The sequence below is a fragment of the Oxyura jamaicensis genome (assembly GCF_011077185.1).
Source record: "Oxyura jamaicensis isolate SHBP4307 breed ruddy duck chromosome 9 unlocalized genomic scaffold, BPBGC_Ojam_1.0 oxy9_random_OJ106419, whole genome shotgun sequence".
Taxonomy (NCBI): Eukaryota; Metazoa; Chordata; class Aves; order Anseriformes; family Anatidae; genus Oxyura; species Oxyura jamaicensis.
Window position 1 is genome coordinate 45,996 of NW_023304182.1, and position 18,041 is coordinate 64,036.

The following is an 18,041-nucleotide window of genomic DNA, read 5'->3' on the forward strand; positions in this document are numbered from 1 at the left end:
CAAATTATTGCTTTTTTTTTTTTTTTTTTTTTTTTTTTTTTTCTTTTTTTTTCTTTTCCCGGAGCTCCTCACCTTGAAGTTGACTTCTCAAGTGCCGCCGCTCACTTTGCTGCAGGTGCTTAAAAGCCAAGCGAAGGCAATCGTTTTAAAACCGAGTGCTTGATGAGCTGGGGAAGAGAAGAGCTGCCGGGGAAGTGGCCTCGGGCAGGGCCACCAGCAGGCAGCTGCACGCCCGAGCTGCAAAGCCAGGCTCGGAGCTGGCTGAAGGTGCACCTCCACGCTGGTGCGGAGCCGCTGCCGGCTGCACAGCACCTAGGGGGGACCTGGCCCTGGGGACCATGCCCCTGAGGCCTCTCCCAGGGCACAGAAACACTTCCTGCAAATGCTTTTCCAGTAAGGGATGGAAAACTCCATTGTGGGCTATGGGCTATTAAATGTGAAGTTCCTGAGGGGGAAAAAAAAAAAAAAAAGTGCTAGCCTATTTATATGCCCTTCTATAAAAGACATTGCAGACCTTTGGCTTTCCCTATTGCTTTTTGAACATATTCCAGTCTAGCTATATCCATCAGTGATGGGGAGAGCAAAAACACACGCAGTAAATTATGAATGTGCGTAGGGCCATAGTGATGCTCTCCCCTGTATGGCCCCCTCTTTTCCAAAAAATCATGTGTGCGCGCCTCACATCTGAGCAGCTTTTGAGCTCTTTACCTGGTGAAACCAAGCTCTTACCCTGTGGGGGGAGGCGGGTGGTGCAGTGAGGCACTGGGGCAAGTCCTGGGGGTGAATGTCGCTGGGGATGCTGTGGGATCACAGCAGGAGATGTGATGGGGCAGCAGCTTGGAAAACCGGAATCTGCACTTCTCTGTGTGTTTACACCTGGGACTTCAGAGCCATGGGGTGCAGTCCGGTGCTCTCCCCATTGTCAGTGCCGGGTGCACCCCTTCCTGCAGCTGGTCCAGTGCTGCTGAAGCAGTGGGAAGCTGCTGGAGTCTTTCCTGGTAGTCACATCCTGACACGTGTGGGACTCACTCGCTCACTGTGCTGCTGGGTCGAGGTCCTGCCTCCTGGGGCCAGCTGCTTCCCAGCTGCCCAGCCTGCAGTGCTGCCCGTGCCCTGGTTTTCCCTTGTTCTGTCCCGAGCTCCAGCGCTCAGTCTGCTGCAATCCCTGTTAAAATGCGATTACTGGGCATCGGCGTCTGGAGCTGAGATTTTCAGCAGGAGGCTGGCTTTCCACAGCTTGGCAAAGAGTATGTGCATCTCTGTGGGTGTCTGTGCCCTTAGGGAAAGGTACTGCACACAGAAATTCCCCCCTGCCCAGGTCTTTGTGGCCAAATGCCTCCTCCGGGAGGGGTCTCAGCCTGTTGGAGATGGGAGGGGGATGTGTACCAGACCCCAGGCAGGTGGGGGCTCTGAAGGGAGCTTGGCCCTGCACCTTCCCACCCCCATTGTCTGAAGCATGGAGCAGCCTGCTTTGACATTAGATCTGATTTAGTAGCTTGCACTAAAGCCCTTCCGATGCTCCTTCCCTCCAGGCTGTCTCCCCGTGTCTGGACGGCTGCAGCTGAGCATCACTTGGAGGATCCCACAGTGCACTTGCAGGCTAAAACACCAAGGCTGGTGCCACGGAGCTCTCCAGGCAGCAAGAGGAGGTGCCTTCAGGGACTAAGCAGCCCATTTAACTCTGTGGAAGGCTTCGTGCAGGTTGCATTGGTTTTGCTGGCTAACTTCGGTCAGCTCAGGGCCACCTCGGCCAGCACTGCTGGGGTGGGAGACGTGGCTTTATGCATGGATGACGTGGGGGAGGCATCATGCCCTGCAGCACCCACGCAAATCACAAATCCCAGTCCTCAGGTGACAAATGAGAGGCCCCAGGTTTGATTTACATGGAGCAGCTTACTCAGCTTGCAAGCTGCTAAAAGCCCAAGGAGAAGCACAGAGAGCTGTGTGCTCCGGCTCCTGGTGCCCTTGGTGGGGTCTCAGGTTTCCGGGGGTGAGCAAAGGGGACAGACACTGCCTTACCTCCCCTGTGGCAGTGCTCAGGAGCAGGCTGTATTAAATCAGTGCCTACAAGGCAGGAATTGGCCCAGCTCGATCAGATCCCCTAGCTGGACGTGGCTTTGTGAAGGTGCTGTGAGCCCTGGAGATGGGGATGGGGCAGGAGAGCCAGGTATGGGGGGTTTCAGCTCTCATGCCCTGTACACCTCCAAGTGGTCCCAGGGGCTTCACACACAGCCCCCACATGTGGTTCTGCCTCAAAAGCAGGTTGAGAAGCCCACCCATCCTTTTCCCCCCTCCCTGGGAAGCCCCAGTCCTCCCAGCAGCGGAGGCCCTGCCACCAGCTCACGGCGCATGCCAAGCGCAGCCCCAGCAGACAGGAGGAACAGAAAGCAAGATCCTTTATTGTACACAGTACAGAACGTAATGCAGCTTTGCAGGAGATACATAGCCCTGCTCAAGTAAAGGTTATTTGAAATCAGTCCTCAGATTAACCCCTTCCTGCACCGTAGACCTGCCACACTGAGCAAATGCTTACAGCTGTCCCCAGGGTGTGGATCCCGTGATCCAATGCTTCCCAATAGCATGGGCCACTTGGTACCTCCCAGGGATAGCAACCAAGCCTACCGGGAGTTAATCTTCATACTTCCCGCCCCCCCCCCCCCCCCCCCAAAAAAAAAATGATTCAGTCCAAAAAAATCCAAACAAAGCTAACTAAGGAGGAGGAAAAAAAAATCCTATACAGCATTTACAACAAAAACATGTAGCCGGTGGGGTTACGCGTATATGAGAGGTGGAGGAGTGCGGAGAGCTGCAGTGGGTGGGGGGGCCCCACAGTCCAGCCCCACTGTGCTCAGAAGGGAACGAGGCTGAGCTCTTGCCCTTTCAGTCTTGGACCCCCCCAGGAGCAAGGACTCGAGCAGTGAAATGGAGTGGACCAGAAACTTCAGTGCCGTGGGGGCACGTGCACAGCTGGGGTAGCTCCCCATGTACTGCCAGCTGCCCCAGGGCACAGCAGCAGGGCTGCAGAAAAGAGCTTTGCCTTAAAATACAAAAAAAAAAAAAATCTACAGAAAAAAAGTTTAGAAATTCTTTTTTTTTTTTTCCTAAAACATTCCAAAAAAAAAGGGAGGAAGATAGATAGTGTCATGGTCTCCTCCCCTGAAATTAAACCCATCGCACAGAGCCTGAGCTGGGGAAGAGAATTTAGGGGGACACAGGAAAGGGGGGGGGGGGAGAAGGCTAAGGGACTGTTACATCAGAGAGCAACACTCGAGGGGAACGAGGTGGGGCGGGGAGGTGTTGTCCAGGAAGAAGGCAGAAGGCAGCTCCAGCTCGGGGTGGGACACCATGCACATCAGCCCTGGGGCATGGGCACGGTGTGTCCCCTGCCCGAGCCCCCCCCAGACACCCCTCGCCTGTGCAAATCGAAGCCCTTTCCAACACACAAGGCAGCTACGCATATTGTGATCGATGCAAAGCAGATTGTCGTGACAATTCGCTACACAGTCACACCGTCTAGACCAGTCTCACGGGCGCTGCTGAAGCCATCGGCCGTCGCTTGCTCATGAGAAACGTGGCCCGGGTCAGAGACTTGGTGTTTAGCTCCCCTCTCCCCAAAACACCTCTGGGATGCCTGGCGGGAGGTGCCAGCCACGGGCAGTCCTACGCACTAGCCCTTGGACAGTAAGGTTGTGGACTCAGCGCTGACACACACCGGGGCTTTTAGCTTGCTCCAACGGCGCTTACAGGTAAAGGCCAGTCTGTGTGTGCGCACACGCGTTTCATCTCCTTTTGTGTTTCGTTGTTTGTTTGCTTTTTTGTTTTTTGTTTTTTTTTTAAGAAATGGCAAAAAGTATTCTTTACAAAACCATTGCCCTTATTTGCCCAAAGCAGAGGTGCTAGTGCTCGTCGCTGTGCCGGCCGGCCAAGTCAGTAGGCGAAGCCCTCCGCGTAGGGAAGGCCGCCGCAGTGATCCACCTCCAGGAGGTACGCGGGGCTGTCCTCGAAGTGCGTCAGCGGCAGCGTGTCCTCCTCGTTCACGTGGCAGTCGGGCTCCGCTTTCAGGAAGGGGCGCTGATTGTCGGGGTAGGCCATAGAGAAGAGGGCGTCGGGGTCGCAGACGAACTTGTAGACATACCGCTCGCCGGCCACCTGCAAGCAGAACGAGCATCAGAGGTCAGGAACGAGAAGCTGGGCCAGGCCAGTACTGGCAGTGCCCCTCCTGTGGCATGCCAGGATGGGGGGGTGACGCTGGGGACGGCCACCCCCGGCTGGGCACGGGGCCACTTGCCTTCTGCATGATGCCCTTCTCGTAGTAGTAGCGCAGGGAGCGGCTCAGCTTGTCGTAGTTCATGGCCGGACGGTTCTTCTGGATACCCCAGCGCCGTGCCACCTGGAGAGCAAAAGGCCACAGCCGTGACAGCTCCAACCCGTGTCTGGGCACAGATCCCCCCCAAAAGCCGAAGCCCACAGGCTCTGCCCGCCCCGGGACGCTGCTCAGGGCCTGGAGCCAGGGCACGGCCTCACCCCGGCCCCCCTGAGCCCAGCCCATGGGTGATGGATGCGAGGGGCACTCGGGTGGTTCCTGCTGCCACAACGCAGCCGGCGCAGAACCAGAGGCCTAATCAAAAGCCGTTTGATTCGGGGGAGCCTGCCAGAAAAGCTGCTTCACCACCGCAATTTCCATGCAAGGCGTAACAGACATTACGGGTAATTACCCACAGCATGCGGCTCGCTGCCGCAGCTGCTTTCAATTGCTTCCCAAACAGCTTCTTCCTCTGCATCCCCCCACCCCATACCTCCTCGGGCTCGATCAGCTTGAACTCCATGCCACGGCCGGTCCAGGCGATGAAGTGAGCGTTGGCGGGGTCGTCCAGGAGCGTGACGAGGAACTGCCAGAGCTGCAGGGACCCCCGCCGCTGGTAGGGAGGGCCCTCACGGTACAGGGTGGGCTCCTGCTTCACCTTACCTGCCCACAGCGAGACGGCTGGCTCAGCCCCGGGACATGGGGCCACGCTCAGCCCCACGGGAGAGGCACCGCCAGGGCACAGCAGTGACGCTGAGCGGCCTCTGCACCCGACGGCTCCTCTGTGGGCACCCCTGGGTGCGGAGCCTGCCCCCGCCGCCCCTTGGCTGGCTGCTTACCCTCCAGTCTCTCCGGTACCACACACGTGTCATCGAAGTACAATCGTGTGTCCTTTTCATACGAAAATCCTAGGGGAGAGAGCCCTCCCATTAGCATGGGGCCCCTGCCCCATCCTCAGGACACCTGGCTGGGCCCAAGCCAGCTCAGAGACCTGGCATCCCAAGGCTGGGAGCTGCCCCCTCCGTGGTTATTTCTGGCCACGCCGTCGGCTTCGTTGCCACGTCCGGCTAGCTGAGCACAGCACAGATCTGTCCTCCCCTCACCCCAAGGAGCTGGAATAACCAAAACCCTCTTAGCAGCTATATTGGGCATGTTATCCCGGATTACATGGGGCGGCGCGTTGCTCCCATGCCCTCACAGAGCACTCCCGGTGCCAGGGCGCGAGGTGGATCATGTCCCTCACAGGTGACATGGTGCTCTTGGTATTTTTGGGGTGTCCCGTGGCTCTGCCAGACCTGATTGGGTGGTGGGAGAGGAGCCACGGGGTCTGCTAGCACTGCTGGGGACATGTCCTTAGCTACTGGGTGGCCATGAACCTTTCTCACCACTGAATCAGCCCCCGAGACAGAGCCCATGCTTGGACTGCACCAGGGTCCCCAGGAGCCGAGCGAGCCCTCACCCCACTCCCATCCCTGCTCGTGGGGAGAGGCTTGGCACAAGGAAAACCCTAAAACCCTGGGCACAGAGAGACCCTGCCAAGGCCCTTGCAAGGGACAGGATGGAGGGCTGGGGAGGGACACGGCAATGGGACCCATCCCGAAGTTATCAGCCCCCGGCCATGAGGCACACTCACCGTCGTTGTTGCTGGGGAAGATGCCCCCCCTCATGTACGAGGACTGGCAGTTAGGCACTTCTGCAAGGGAGGAAAAGGCAGTGGTAAGCCTCACAGCACCTTGTCTCCTGGGCATCTTGTCCCTCCCCAGACTGCCTTGTGGCACCTCACGCCTATCTTTGGGGAGAAACCAGTATAATTTACAGGGGCGGGGGGCACTTGAGCAACCACGGGTGGCACAGTCCACATCAGTGCATGTTTCCACCAAATGATTTGGGCCATGTGCTAACGGAGGCAGCCACAGCCCATGAGTAGCGCAGGGTTTCTGGCTGCCTCCCTCCCCTGCCATCTGCTCGGCTGCACCGAACCACCTCCCGCCAGCCTGAGGTCACAGTATTTTTAGGCCCTAAGGCGCTTAGAGGATTTTCCGTGATGCTCGTGGGGTTCAGCACCAGCCACCAGAAACTGCAGCAGGGTGGGCACAGGCCCTGGGGACACCCCCCTGCTGCAGCACAGAGCGCACAGTCACAGCGCACATAATTTGGGGAATGCCTGCATCACCCCCTCCCTTTTAAAGAAAAGAGGGGGAAAAATGAAAAAGACAACCCTGAAGGACTGCTGTTCCCTGCCTGCACGGGGCACAGATCCAACGTCACAGCCCGCCCCACTTGCCACCCACCTGAGTCGATGCAGTAGTCCCTGGGCTCCTGCTTGATGCCCATGGGGGACTGGAAGCTGTGCCCGGGGGGGGCAGGCAGGCTGGGGCCGGCGTGCTCATAGAGCGGGTCGTGGTACTCCTGCTTGAATCCCTGAGCGGGGTGGGGGGCGGCAGGGCCGACGGGCTCCGACAGCTGCCGGTGGTAGACGGGGCGGCCGTCCCCAGGAACAGTGGGCTGTGGCGGGAAGGGGTGGCAGGGCTCAGACATCTGCCTCTGAAACCTGGGGGAAAAGGGACACAGTGTCACAGAGGGGTGGTGGCGGGCACCACAGGGGCACCTGGGGTGCGTGGGGCAACCGCTGACAGCTCGGCCAGTGGGACACCCATCTGGGATGGGGGCATCACGCAGTAGTGCTGTGGGTTCCCCGGCCAAGGGATGGGGACCCTCAGCTGGGTGAACAGGAAGGCACAGGGGCCACCCCCGACACACCCCACACCCATCAGGTAACGTGAGGGACTGACAGGATGCTTGGATAAGAGCACGGTAAACAAAACCAAACCCCCGTTAATTAGAAATAAACCCAGCCCGGAGGCAGTGGGGCGGCACCATGGTGAGGCAGAGCCGCAGGGCCCGAGGACGCTGCAGCCATGCAGGCGCTTACGCAAAGCCAAATCCCCTGCGCAGCGCCGCAGAGCCAGCTGGCCGCTAATCTGCTGGGATTAAACCTCGCGCTGGGCGGCGGGAGCACTATTTTCAGCCAGAGGCACCGGTGCCCTCCGCCCAGGCTCTGTGCTACCACGGGGGTACGGGACCATCCCGAGGGGGTGCTGCTGCTGCATCCCCTGCCCAGCCCAGCACCTTGAAAGGCTATCTCCGCGCGCCCGGTCCTTTCGGGGCCGCCGCGCACCATTTGGCTTTGTAACCAGATCCCCCCCAGCTGACGGGCTGGGATTACTCCATTTCCGACCCGCGTCCCCCTGCCCTTCCTGAGTGAAACCCAAGCCCTGTGATGGTATGGCGCTTCCAGATGGGTCACGGCCAGCCCCCCGCATAGCTCGAAGGTCGCCCGGAGCCGAGCTCCGTGCTGGGGCCAGCTGCTGCCCCCCTTTGCTTGGGGAGGGATGCGCATCCTGGGCACCCACTGCATGCCCTGAGGGGACACCTTGATGGTGCTGCCACAGGATGAAGCCACAGCTCATGAGGAAGGGGGAAGCAGGGTGTCTCCCTTGCAGCCCCCAAATCCTCTTCTCCCCTCTCCAAGTCACCTTAAAGGGCAACACAACACCCGTCCTGCACCTGACTGACGAGGCTGAGGGGCTGCAGCACCAACCCGGGTGGGAGCAAAAATTACAAGAAATCCCCTGCACCAAGATGGCACCCAAATCCAGCCAGTCCACTGGGGGGGCGGGAGATCTCAGCCGAGGATTCACAACCTGTGCCCTGGGCTGCTGGTGCAGCAGTTTTTTGCTCCTCGGCCGCATCCTGGTGCGGAGCACCTCGCACACCCTGCACCAGGGCAATGGCTGTACCCCCAGCCCCATGGCACCGGTTCCTAGGAGCCCCAAAACACTGCAACCCCAGCAAGGGGACGAGGGGCTGGGTGTCCCACCTCCCTCCCCACAGCTGGAAGGCTGCCGATCCTTACCTGTGCTCTGCAGGGTATTGGTTTTCCGACATCATCTTTGGCATGTGCATGGGCTGGTGAGGCGGCCGCGGCACCGCAAAGGTTTGCTGCCTCTGCTCATGCAGCGGGCGCGGGGCGGGCACAGCGCTGCGGAGCGGGGCCGCCGGGGTGCCATGGGCAGCCGCCTGCACTGCCGGGGCTGGCAGGGAGGATCCTGGCTGCGTGGGGGACACCGGCGTGGCGGGCGGCGTTAATGGCTTGAACCCAGCAGGGGGCTTCCTGTCGTAGGCACTGCAGGGTGCAAGAGGGGACGGTGACGATGGTGCTGGTGGCTCCAAGGTAAAGCTAATGTGGCTGGACGGGTGGCATCCCTGAGGGAGCCTCAGTACAGGCCTCCCCCTCCCAGCACCCATAGCTCAACCACCCACAAGGGGCTCCCCCTCTGTTCCCAGTGCCACAAGGGACCCAAATTTCTGCCAGCTCCAGTGCAGACATCCAGTGCTGTGGGGGGCACATGCAGATGGGATGCTCCCTGCCACCCAGCCCCATCTTCTGGGCTTCTGAAAGGGTGCCAGAAGCAGCCTGTGCTGCCTGGAGGCGTTTCGCCTCCGGCGACCTACCAGCAGTTGTAGAGGCACTTGTCTCCATAGCTGGCACAGAGAGCCTGCTCGTGGCTGCAGGCCGACAGCTCTGAGGAAGGGCTGTGCAGCTCCCGCTTGATCTTGGCCGGAGGTGGGGCGTGCAGGACTACTGGAACAAGAGAGAGGAGGAGGAGGAAGAGGAGGACACAGTCACCACATTTTCCCAGCCCTGGCTCCACCACCACGGATTCTGACCCAGAGCGGGAGCAGGCAATGGGTGCTGCCAGCCCTGGGGAGCATCCTCTTGGGTGCTGGGGGTTCAGGTGCCAATGCCCCCTCAGACAGCACAGCCTCGGGGCCGGGAGCATCAGATAATCACACCACAGCTGGCTGGAGGCCCTGCAGGACCGTCCTCCCAACCCATGCATGCCAGCGGACCAAGCTGTGGTGGCTGGGAGGGCAGAGGTGCTGCCAGCACACGAACCCCACAGTGAGGGCATCGAGACCCAAACCCCTCCCTTGAGGGGCAACGAGCCTTGCAGTGCAGCATCACGCTGCCCTCTGCCCATCCCCTCGGCTGCTGCACGCTGCATCTGCAACGAGCACGAGCTCTGCTCCCACCGGCACCTTCGGTAGCTTCGTGGTTTGAGTGGGAGATGCAGGCAGGGAAAGCTGGCACAAGCTCTCTTGGCTCCCACCTAGCGAGGCAGAGCTGTGGCAAGGAGTGGCAAGCAGCCAGCTGGCAGCCCCACACCTCCTGGGTGCAGCCTCATGACCAAGGGGACACAGCCCCAGGACCACGAGGGGACAGGGGAGGAGAGACAGGGTGTTATGAGTCCGAGGGGCAAATGGGCTGTTAAACTCCAAGACATCCGCTCCCACAGCACCGCCAGGCCCGCTCACTATCCATACACATTTCAAATGGGGCAATATATGCTTAACCTCTTTAATCTAAAAGCGGGCACTCTAGGAAAGGGAAAGCGTGGCCGAGATCTTTACCTAAACCATGCCTGAACCGGAGAGCCAAGACGAATCGGAAGCAGAGTATTAGCTTCGTGAGAAGTCTAAACACAGCCCAGTTACGCCATAGAGGAGCGAATAGCTCCAGGACAACTGTTCACAGCTTGCCAGGTAATTAGCTGCTCCCCTAATTTGTCAAAACCTTTAAAGAGCTGCTGATCTCCCCCAGCCCCCCCTCCCCCCCCAGGCAGCCCAGCACAGCTGGTACCAAGGGCATAAAAAACTCCAGGGAGTATTTGAAACACGAAGCCCAGGCTGAGCAAGCACAGCCCCTACGCTCCCTGGAACCCCCCCCCCCCCCCGGAGACAGATTTCAACCCCCAGCCCCTCCCCGGGAGCAAGGCCGGGCTGCTCCCGGGCATTTCGGGTGTTAACGGGGCCAGCGCAGAGGCTGTGAAGCCCAGGCACCCCGCGAGGCACGGGAAAGCAGAGGGGAAACTTGCTTTGGAAGGGCTCCAGCTGCCTATCACGGGCATGTTTCTCCCTAACAGTCTCCGTGTTGTTCGAGCAGGGTTGTTTTTCCGCCAGCCGCACAATGGGGTCTGGTTATTCATTGAAAAAAAAAAAAAGAAAAAAAAAAAACCCTCTCCGCGGGCACCACCCTCCATTCACAAACAATTTGGAGCGCTCCATTCATGCGGTTGGGGAAAAAAAAAAAAAACAAAAAAAAAAAAAAAAAAAAAAAAGAAAGAAAAATTTCCCCAGAGCTTAGCACTGCCATTCACGAAAAGGGAAACGATCCTTCAGATCATAACAGAGACCAGCTGGCTGCGCCGAGCAGCCCGGACTTTGTGCAACGTTTGGATTCCTTACACAAACACCGCGGGGCTGGCCCGCGCTGCTCCTCACCACGCTGCCTTTCCGCCAAGTTCATTCAAAGCCCAGGCGATTGTGCAAGGCGCTGGGGCCGGAACGCCCTTCGGCGAGAGCGGGGAGCGAGGAGAAAGACAAAATAAACGCGGGCGGCCGCTCGGGGAAAGCGTCACGCAGCCACGGCTCGCACCGAGCTGCCTTCGGGTCCCCGGCCCTGCCAGGAGCTGCTCTCCTGCCCCAGAGCCCAAGCAGCCCACGGGGTATGGTATCTGAGTTCTGGTTCTGGCAAGGAAGAACACGCCATGACTGATCTCGGTTTTCTGGGTGCTGAGTGGGAAAGGTACACCCTGCCCCAGCACCCAGTGCCGCAAAGGCACGGCAGGAGCACAAGCGCTCTGAACCTCTTGGTTCCTCCACTCCTCGCTGCAATTAAAAGCTAAAAAAGCTAACAGAGGGAGCCGCCCGGAGGCTCACCCATTCCGGGACTGGGCCATGTGGAGGGGACACCCCAAAGCTGTTTGGGGCTGTCAGGGCTCTGAGCCTTGAGCACTGATTTGGATGGCACGCGGTGAGCTTCGAGGACAGCAGCTCTGCTGCTGCTAGCACCCGCTGCCCACGGAGATGGGAAGTGAAGAAGCCCCACTCCCAGCACAGCCACTGGCTCAGAGACCTCGGCACCCACTCCTGCCATTGCCGTGGGCACGGAGCTCTCCGCCAGCCCCTCCGTCCCACCGCGCCAGGCACTGCTGGAGCAGGACGCACCCAAGGTCACGCCAGGAGAGGAGCCAGAAATAGAAGCTGTGCTCCTGCTCTCCTTTGTTTAAACAATCCTTCCTCGGAAACAAGCCTCCTTCTTTAATTTCGGCGTGTACGAAAACCCACTCCACGCCCTGCTCACCCACTTTAGCTACAAACCATCCCTGCAGGGGGACAAAAGTCCCCAGAAACCAACCTTTCCACCCCCAAAAAATAGGGACACCCCTCAAGACCTTCACACCTTGCATCTGCGGGGGGGGGAAGCCTCTCAATGCTTGCTTTCCACACCACAATCCTATCTCTCCCTGGTTATCTTAACAGCTGATCAAGATAGTACACCATGCACATATTCTTCTCGCCAGGGCATGAGGACAAGGGACACAGGGACACAGGACAGAGGACAAGGGACACAGGACGTGTTAGCCTGCATGCCAGCCCCTACCTACACCTGGCCAGGGAGGTTTTGCCCACCAGGAACAGGAGCTGCCCCTCCACCTGGATGCCCCAGCACCCAAAGGGCAGTTCTGAGGAGTCCTGTATCTCCTGGGTGGCTTAAAAAGCACCAAACCCAGCCTCTCGCAGCTCCACCAAGGGCACCAAAGGCAACACACACTTTATTCAAAGGAGCCCTGCTTTCCCAATCCCCACAGACACGTTTTTTCCCCAGCACAAGGGGCTGCAGGCGACGATGTGCTGCCTGCCACCCGTGTGTGCCTTGGTACCAAACCCCAGCTCCGAGCCCGTTCCTGCAGAAAGCCCCAACCCGCGAGCAGGCGGCCAGCGCACTGCATGGGGGTTCAGCAGGGTGAGAGCAGTGCTGCAGCTCGGAGCGCCGCCGGTACCCGGCCCAGCACACGTGGGCCACAGGCTCAGAGCTGAGCGGGACCCGTCCCTCGCAGTGCCCCCGCTGCAGGTGCTCTCAAGCACTGTCACCCCCTGAGCTGCAGCACTGGTCAGGGACTCAGAGGAGCTGGGCTCCCCGTCTCCCTGGCAGGGCACCACCAGGCCCCCCAGGAGCTGCTGCTGAGCCCCACAAGCCTCTGTGTGTGGGAGCACTCAGCCAAACTCCCCCCGGCCCGACAGCAAGGGAAACGTCTGCTTTATCTCCCCAGGAGAGTTCAGGAAGGTTATCGGAGTGGGAAGTCTCGCAGGGACATCGCCTTCCAAGCGACAACATCATTTCCACACCGGGGCTGCAGAGGCCGAGCAGGTTAAAAGAATGTTTAAAAGCCTCGACCAAATGCTTTTTCCTCCCTGCATCGCCCAGAAAAGTTTGTCTCCTCTCTCTGAGCTCTTCAGGTTACAAGGAAACAAGAGACTGCCAAAAGGCACTGGAAACAGCTCCAGCTCTCCGAGCCACCCTCCCACGCACGCTGCAGTTTGCACTGCTCCGAGCAAGAGCTGACGGGCTGCACCAGGATGTCAACAGCGAGCCGCGTTTCTGACTCCGGGCTTGCCTTTTATCTCAGGGGAGAAAAGGGGGGAGAAAAAAAAAAAAAAAAAAAAAGCGCATCTGAAACTTGGGCTGCCTGGAACAGTTTAATGGCAAGCTTCCCACTCAGAAGTAATCAAAGGGCAATAATTAACATGCGTTTACTGTAGTATAAGATACTCTGCTGCATGCTGTGACAAAGCTGGAATGAGAAATCTGTTCGACTGCAGGCTAAATTTGATTTCCTTTAAGTTCTGTGGCTGTCTGGTTCAGCAGCAGAAGGCAGCTAGGAACACTAGGCTGCTACTTCTGCTCTCCAGGTAACAACTGAACACATCCCGACCCCCCTCAAGCCTTCAGTGCCAGGACTGTCGGCACCGAGCCTGCTGCAAGCCCGACACACCATTAACTGCACACCAGCCCCTGCCCTGGCCGCTGACTGGTTTGGGCAATGAACCACGACTAGGAAAAAGCTCGCTCCCTATTATGCAATTCAAGAGGGACTGCATTTTCACTGGCCTCCTTTTTTAAACGTGCTTGCTTGCCAGAGATTAATGCTGCTTAAAGCAGCTCAAGTTTCACCGCTCAGGTCTGCTCTTGCCAACAGCGCTAGGCCAGGACTGCAAAAAGCTCCAGAAACTGCAGAGATTGTGGCTAACCAACAAGCCCAGCACAGGCTCTCCCATCCACTTGAAAAGGAAAAGCAGCATTTATAAGCAAATCAACGTTACTAGGAACAAGCAGCGAGTCTCAGAGGAGCCCAGATATCAGTTAGAGATATTTCCCTGCAGTTGGGTATAGTTTTCCCCGTTATGAGATGCAGGGCACTGCGAGCCTTGTCTTCGTGAGCCCAAGCAGCGCAGACACACATACTTTCTCCCCAAAGGCAGAGAGCTTCAGGGTTTCAGATTCGGCAGCAGCCTCTCCCCAAGGAAGCGACCCCAACGCAAGCGCAATGTTTTGCACAGGCACCTCGACGCTTCCACCCCCGAGAACAAAAGCCGTAAGCAGTACTTACAGTTGTCAGACTGGAAATCTGGGACAAATTGTTCGTCGTCGGGGACCTGAGCTAAAAAAATAAAAAATAAAGGTTTTATAGCACTTTCGGTTCTCAAAAAATGCTCGTGCAGAGATTTTACATGGCAAAAGGCGGAGGTGAAGACTTGCCTTCAGCTAGCCAGGCCTCTTGGAGCTGGCTGAGATCCTGGAAGAGCTCTGGAACAGAGTGAAAGTCTTAGGCACTCGACAGAAAAATAAATAAAACGGCCGCTATTTGCGGAATTATCTCTCTAAGCCAACAAAGCCCAAGGAGAGCTGTCTCCTACGGACTCAGCGAGGGCACAGGGACCCGCGGGCAGCCCTGCTCACCTTCCGAATCGTGGGCCAGGTCGGTCTCCAAAAATTTCCTTTTCCTGTCGGACCCCAGCCGGCCTCGGCCCTCCTCGGTGCACGACTTCTGCAAGGACGAGGGCGTGAGCGGCCCGGGAGGGGGGCAGCCACGGGAGCCCCCAGGGACCGGGGAGGGGGGCACGGGGCAAACTTACCCCGGGGCCCATGAAGGGAACCTGCTGGTCGTAGAAGCCATCCATGGTGTGGGGCAGGCCGACAGTGCCCCCGGCACGCTCAGCATCGACACCAGCCCGGGAAGGGGGCTCCCGCCTGGGCTCCGGCAGGTGCGAGGCTGCGGGGTAAGGGGGGGGGAAAGCGGAGATCTCAGGACCCGTTCCCGACTCTGCCGCCCCCAGGGCTGGCCGGGGGCCGGTGCGGGCCCGCCGTAGCCCCCCGCTGCGTGATGTCACCGGATTTCTATAGAGACGGCCGTGACATCACGCGTCGCGGGCAGGGCGGCCCCAAGCTCCCGGTTCCGCCGCCGCCGCCGCCGCCGCTCCCCCGTTGGCTCCCCCCGGCCCCGCCGATGCTCGGCGCTGCAGGGCCGCGCCGCAGCCGGGCCCGTTCCCACGCCGCCCCATTCATAAACTCCGCCCCCCCCTTCTTCCCCCTCCTCCTCCTCCTCCCTACCCTCCCCCTCCTCCCCTCGCTGGCGCGCGCCCCCCGCCATTCACCCCGCGCCATTCATAAACACCGCCCCCGCCCCGCGCCGGGCCCCGCGGAGCTGCACGGGCCGTCGTGGGCTCACCCGTTGCAGGCGGGGCCGGGGCCGGGGCCGGGGCCGGGGCCGGAATGAGCCTCGGGAAGCGCCACTCCTCGCCCGGGCACCGGGCACCTCGCTGCCGCTCTGCGCCGGCCCCCAGCCCCCGAGCGAGCGGCCCCCACCACGCCCCGCCCAGCGCCGCTTGTTTACCCTCGGCACCGCCCAATGGGGCGCCGCCGCCCCGGCGTCCTCGCCTTTCGATTGGTCGGAGAGCGTCCGAGAGCCCGCCCCCGCGCCGCTCCCAGGGCTCCATTGAGGCCGGCGGGGTGGGAGGGGCGCGCGGCAGCCAATGGGTGCGGCGCGATTTGCGTGGCCCCGCCGAGGCCGTTTTTCATTCATAAAAAAATAGAAAGGGGGAAGGGGCCGGCGGGCGGGGCGGGGGCAGCTCGGCGCTTAAAGGGGCCGCCGCCTGCCCCGGGGTGGGGGGTGGGGAGCGAAGTGGGGGGCACGGGGGTGTGGGGGGCCGGTGAGACAGCTCGGGGGCCGGAGCCGGGATGCCCATAGCTCGTTCCCAAGCACCTGCCGCAGAGCCCTGCGGTTGGGTGGGCTGCAGGCCTCACACTGCATGTGTGCCCCCCGCGCACTGGGGGCGATGCTCTGCGGGGGGCTCTCCCTGCAGGAGGGGTCCCCCTACCAGCCCCCTCCCGTGAGCCTGGCCTGAGCCACTCCGAGTGCCTGCTTTTGCTTTTTTTTTTTTTTTTTTTTTTTTTTTTTTTTTTTTTTCCATACAGGCAGCCTGCAGCCAAGGCTGCCTTTGAGAAGGAGCCTTTGGAGGGGCCCGTGGGAAGCAATTCCCACCTGGGTGGGCTCAGCATTTCCCGACCAGGTGCCTCAGTTTCCCCATTTCGACTTAGCCGTTTGCACAGCAATCTGCTGCTACGCTCCGCAACCCCTGACGACCTGTGCGAGGGTCCGCTGTTGTTGCAGAGCAAGACAGACAATCCCTTATCGATAGGGAAAGGTAAAGGGAGGGAGAGCTCAGCAGCTGCCGTCCCTCTTGGACTGGGGAGGAGTGGAGCCTCCTGCTTGCATCCCAGAAGGGTGCCCAGACCTTTGGGTGCCTCTCCGCACGGCGTAGCCTTGGCCACTTGGAAATCCTCAGGGGGTCACGGGATTGCAGGTGCCCCGGGATGGCTGCCCAGCACATCTCAGGAATCTTTCTGTGGCTGTTGGCATATTGGGGAGCTTCTGGAATCCTACAGGGCCACCACTGCTCCCCAGGGATGATGCTGGGAGCTGCAGGTGCTTTGTCTTGTTCCGTGCCCTGCGTGGGAGCTGCCACGATGCCCCAGCAGCGAGGTGCCTGCATGCTGGGGACACGTGTGGGGGGTGCTCCTGGGGGGTTCTGCAGGAGCCGGCGCTCTCATGTTTCCCCCACGTATGGGCAAGAAGGATTCAATCACCACTGGTAAAACCAGCAGCTGACGTGCAGTCGGGCAGGCAGCGAAAGCACAGGCAGGCGGCACGCTGTGCTGCTGGGGATGAGCCGGGTCGCAGGCAGGCAGACATGGGCAGAACTGGGAGCCCCGGCAGCCCTGGTGGCTGCTGCAGTGGAGGGGGAGCACCCTGGGGGCCCACCTGGCCCTGCCCTTCCCTCCCGGCTGCACCCGAGCCGGGCCAGGTGCCGGGGTGCCCTGGGGTCTCCTCGTGGTGCCTTGGGAAAAGCTGAAGCCCCTGGGGCAGCCCCGATCGAGAGAGGGATGGTAACCAGTGCCTGCTAAATTTAGAACCTACTCAGGAAACAAACAAACAAACAAAACACAACAAAACAAATCACAGGCTCCAGATTTAGCCCATCGCACCTCCCGACGAACACAGCTCAGCTGCGCAGCTCTGTCGTGCCGCAGGAAATCCCGCCACACGGGTGCCCTCAGTGGGGCACAGCCCCTTTGCTTCCCCAAAAGTGGGGCCCCCACGCTTGGCCAGGCCCCGGGGACATGACGTTCAGGACCGGGCAGTGCTTCGTCACCAGCTTTATTGGACAGAAGCCCGCGGCAGGCCAGGCAAACACGGCAACACGCACACCGCTACGAGCACCACGCTACTTCCATGCGGGCTGCGGATGTGGTGGGAGCCCAGGGCTGGAGCTCCCCTGGGGGAGGGCAGGGACCCCACTGTGTCCTGCAGCCTTTGGGGTACCAATGGGGGTGACACTGAGGGGGACAGAGGGTTTGGGGGCCCGAAGGGCCAAGCAGTGTGTTCCTCCTCTGCGCTGCCACAGGCGGGCTGCTGCCCCCGTTCCTGCGGGGCCCCCAGGGGCAGACCTTTGTGCTGCTGGCCTCAGGCACTGGTCAGCCACTGGCCCCATTGCTTCATGTCCTTGGCATGGCAGTGGGAGCAGACCCAAGCCATCGTCCTGTGGAGGAGGTGGCAGGCTTGGGGCTCAGGCACACCCCAGGAGCACTGCTGTGGGGCAGATGCCCCCTTGGGGACCGCCTCGCTGCCACCAGGAGAGGTCGTCCCCAGCAGAGCCCTGGCAGACCGGTGCTGGTTCGTCACCATCGCAGTGACACAGGAGGCTCATCGTGTCCTGTGGGACACAGGAGCCAAAAGAGCACCGCTGCCTCAGCTCCGCTGCCACCGCCAGCAAAAGAGCCCAGCAGACGGCCCGCGTGCTGCTCTTTGCCCAGAGCATGAGCCCAGCGAAGCGGGACCGGGTGCAAGGATCAGGTCTGCAGAGAAAAAACCTGCTGCTCTCCTCCAGGCACATAGCCACGGCATAAACAGGTCCAGACCAAGCGGGCAGGGAAAAGGAGCCAAATCTGCTTCTACAAATGCCCCTGATCTCACATCAGCACACCAAGCAGGGCCCGCCCGTTGCCCAGGCTGCCGGCGGAGGTTTTGGTGTTTTTTTTTTTTCTTCTTTTTTTCTTCTTTTTTTTTTTTTTTTCTGTTGTTTTTTGATTTAATCCTCCCCAGATGCCAGTGTTGAGATTCCCAGATAACATCAAGGAGGGGCATGGAGAAATGGAGGCTTCACTTTCAAGAGAACTGGGGTTTATTTTGGCGCGCATCCCGTACACTGCCACCTGGCTACTCATTAACGGCCGCCCTGGCTACAGGGGGGGAGCACATTTACAAGCTGCGGG

At 60.0% G+C, this 18,041-nt stretch overlaps 1 protein-coding gene across 2 annotated transcripts; it reads right to left on the reverse strand.

The window, feature by feature from the left end:
- Positions 1-3,345: 3,345 nt before the first annotated feature.
- On the reverse strand, positions 3,346-15,098 carry LOC118157673 (ETS translocation variant 5-like). 2 transcript variants are annotated; one of them, XM_035312095.1, is made up of 13 exons: positions 14,938-15,098; positions 14,345-14,481; positions 14,169-14,256; positions 13,968-14,015; positions 13,819-13,869; positions 8,819-8,945; positions 8,220-8,489; positions 6,595-6,854; positions 5,937-5,996; positions 5,143-5,211; positions 4,797-4,966; positions 4,289-4,390; positions 3,346-4,149 (listed from the first exon to the last, which is right to left on the reverse strand). In XM_035312095.1, the coding sequence occupies exons 2-13, from the start codon at positions 14,387-14,389 to the stop codon at positions 3,928-3,930; spliced, it is 1,512 nt and encodes a 503-aa protein (XP_035167986.1). In that variant the 5' UTR covers positions 14,390-14,481; positions 14,938-15,098; the 3' UTR covers positions 3,346-3,927. The 2 variants fall into 2 exon arrangements, with proteins under 2 accessions (XP_035167986.1, XP_035167985.1); XM_035312094.1 differs by having other exon boundaries at positions 8,819-8,948.
- Positions 15,099-18,041: the final 2,943 nt, after the last annotated feature.

Bases quoted from the DNA above. Each gene is read 5' to 3' on its own strand.
- LOC118157673 (XM_035312094.1), bottom strand. From the start codon at position 14,389: ATGGATGGCTTCTACGACCAGCAGGTTCCCTTCATGGGCCCCGGG. The intron at 14,257-14,344 runs GTAAGTTTGCCC...TCGTCCTTGCAG, and splicing joins TTCCCTTCATGGGCCCCGGG to AAGTCGTGCACCGAGGAGGG. The intron at 4,391-4,796 runs GTATGGGGTGGG...TTTGCTCTCCAG, and splicing joins AGCTGATCGAGCCCGAGGAG to GTGGCACGGCGCTGGGGTAT.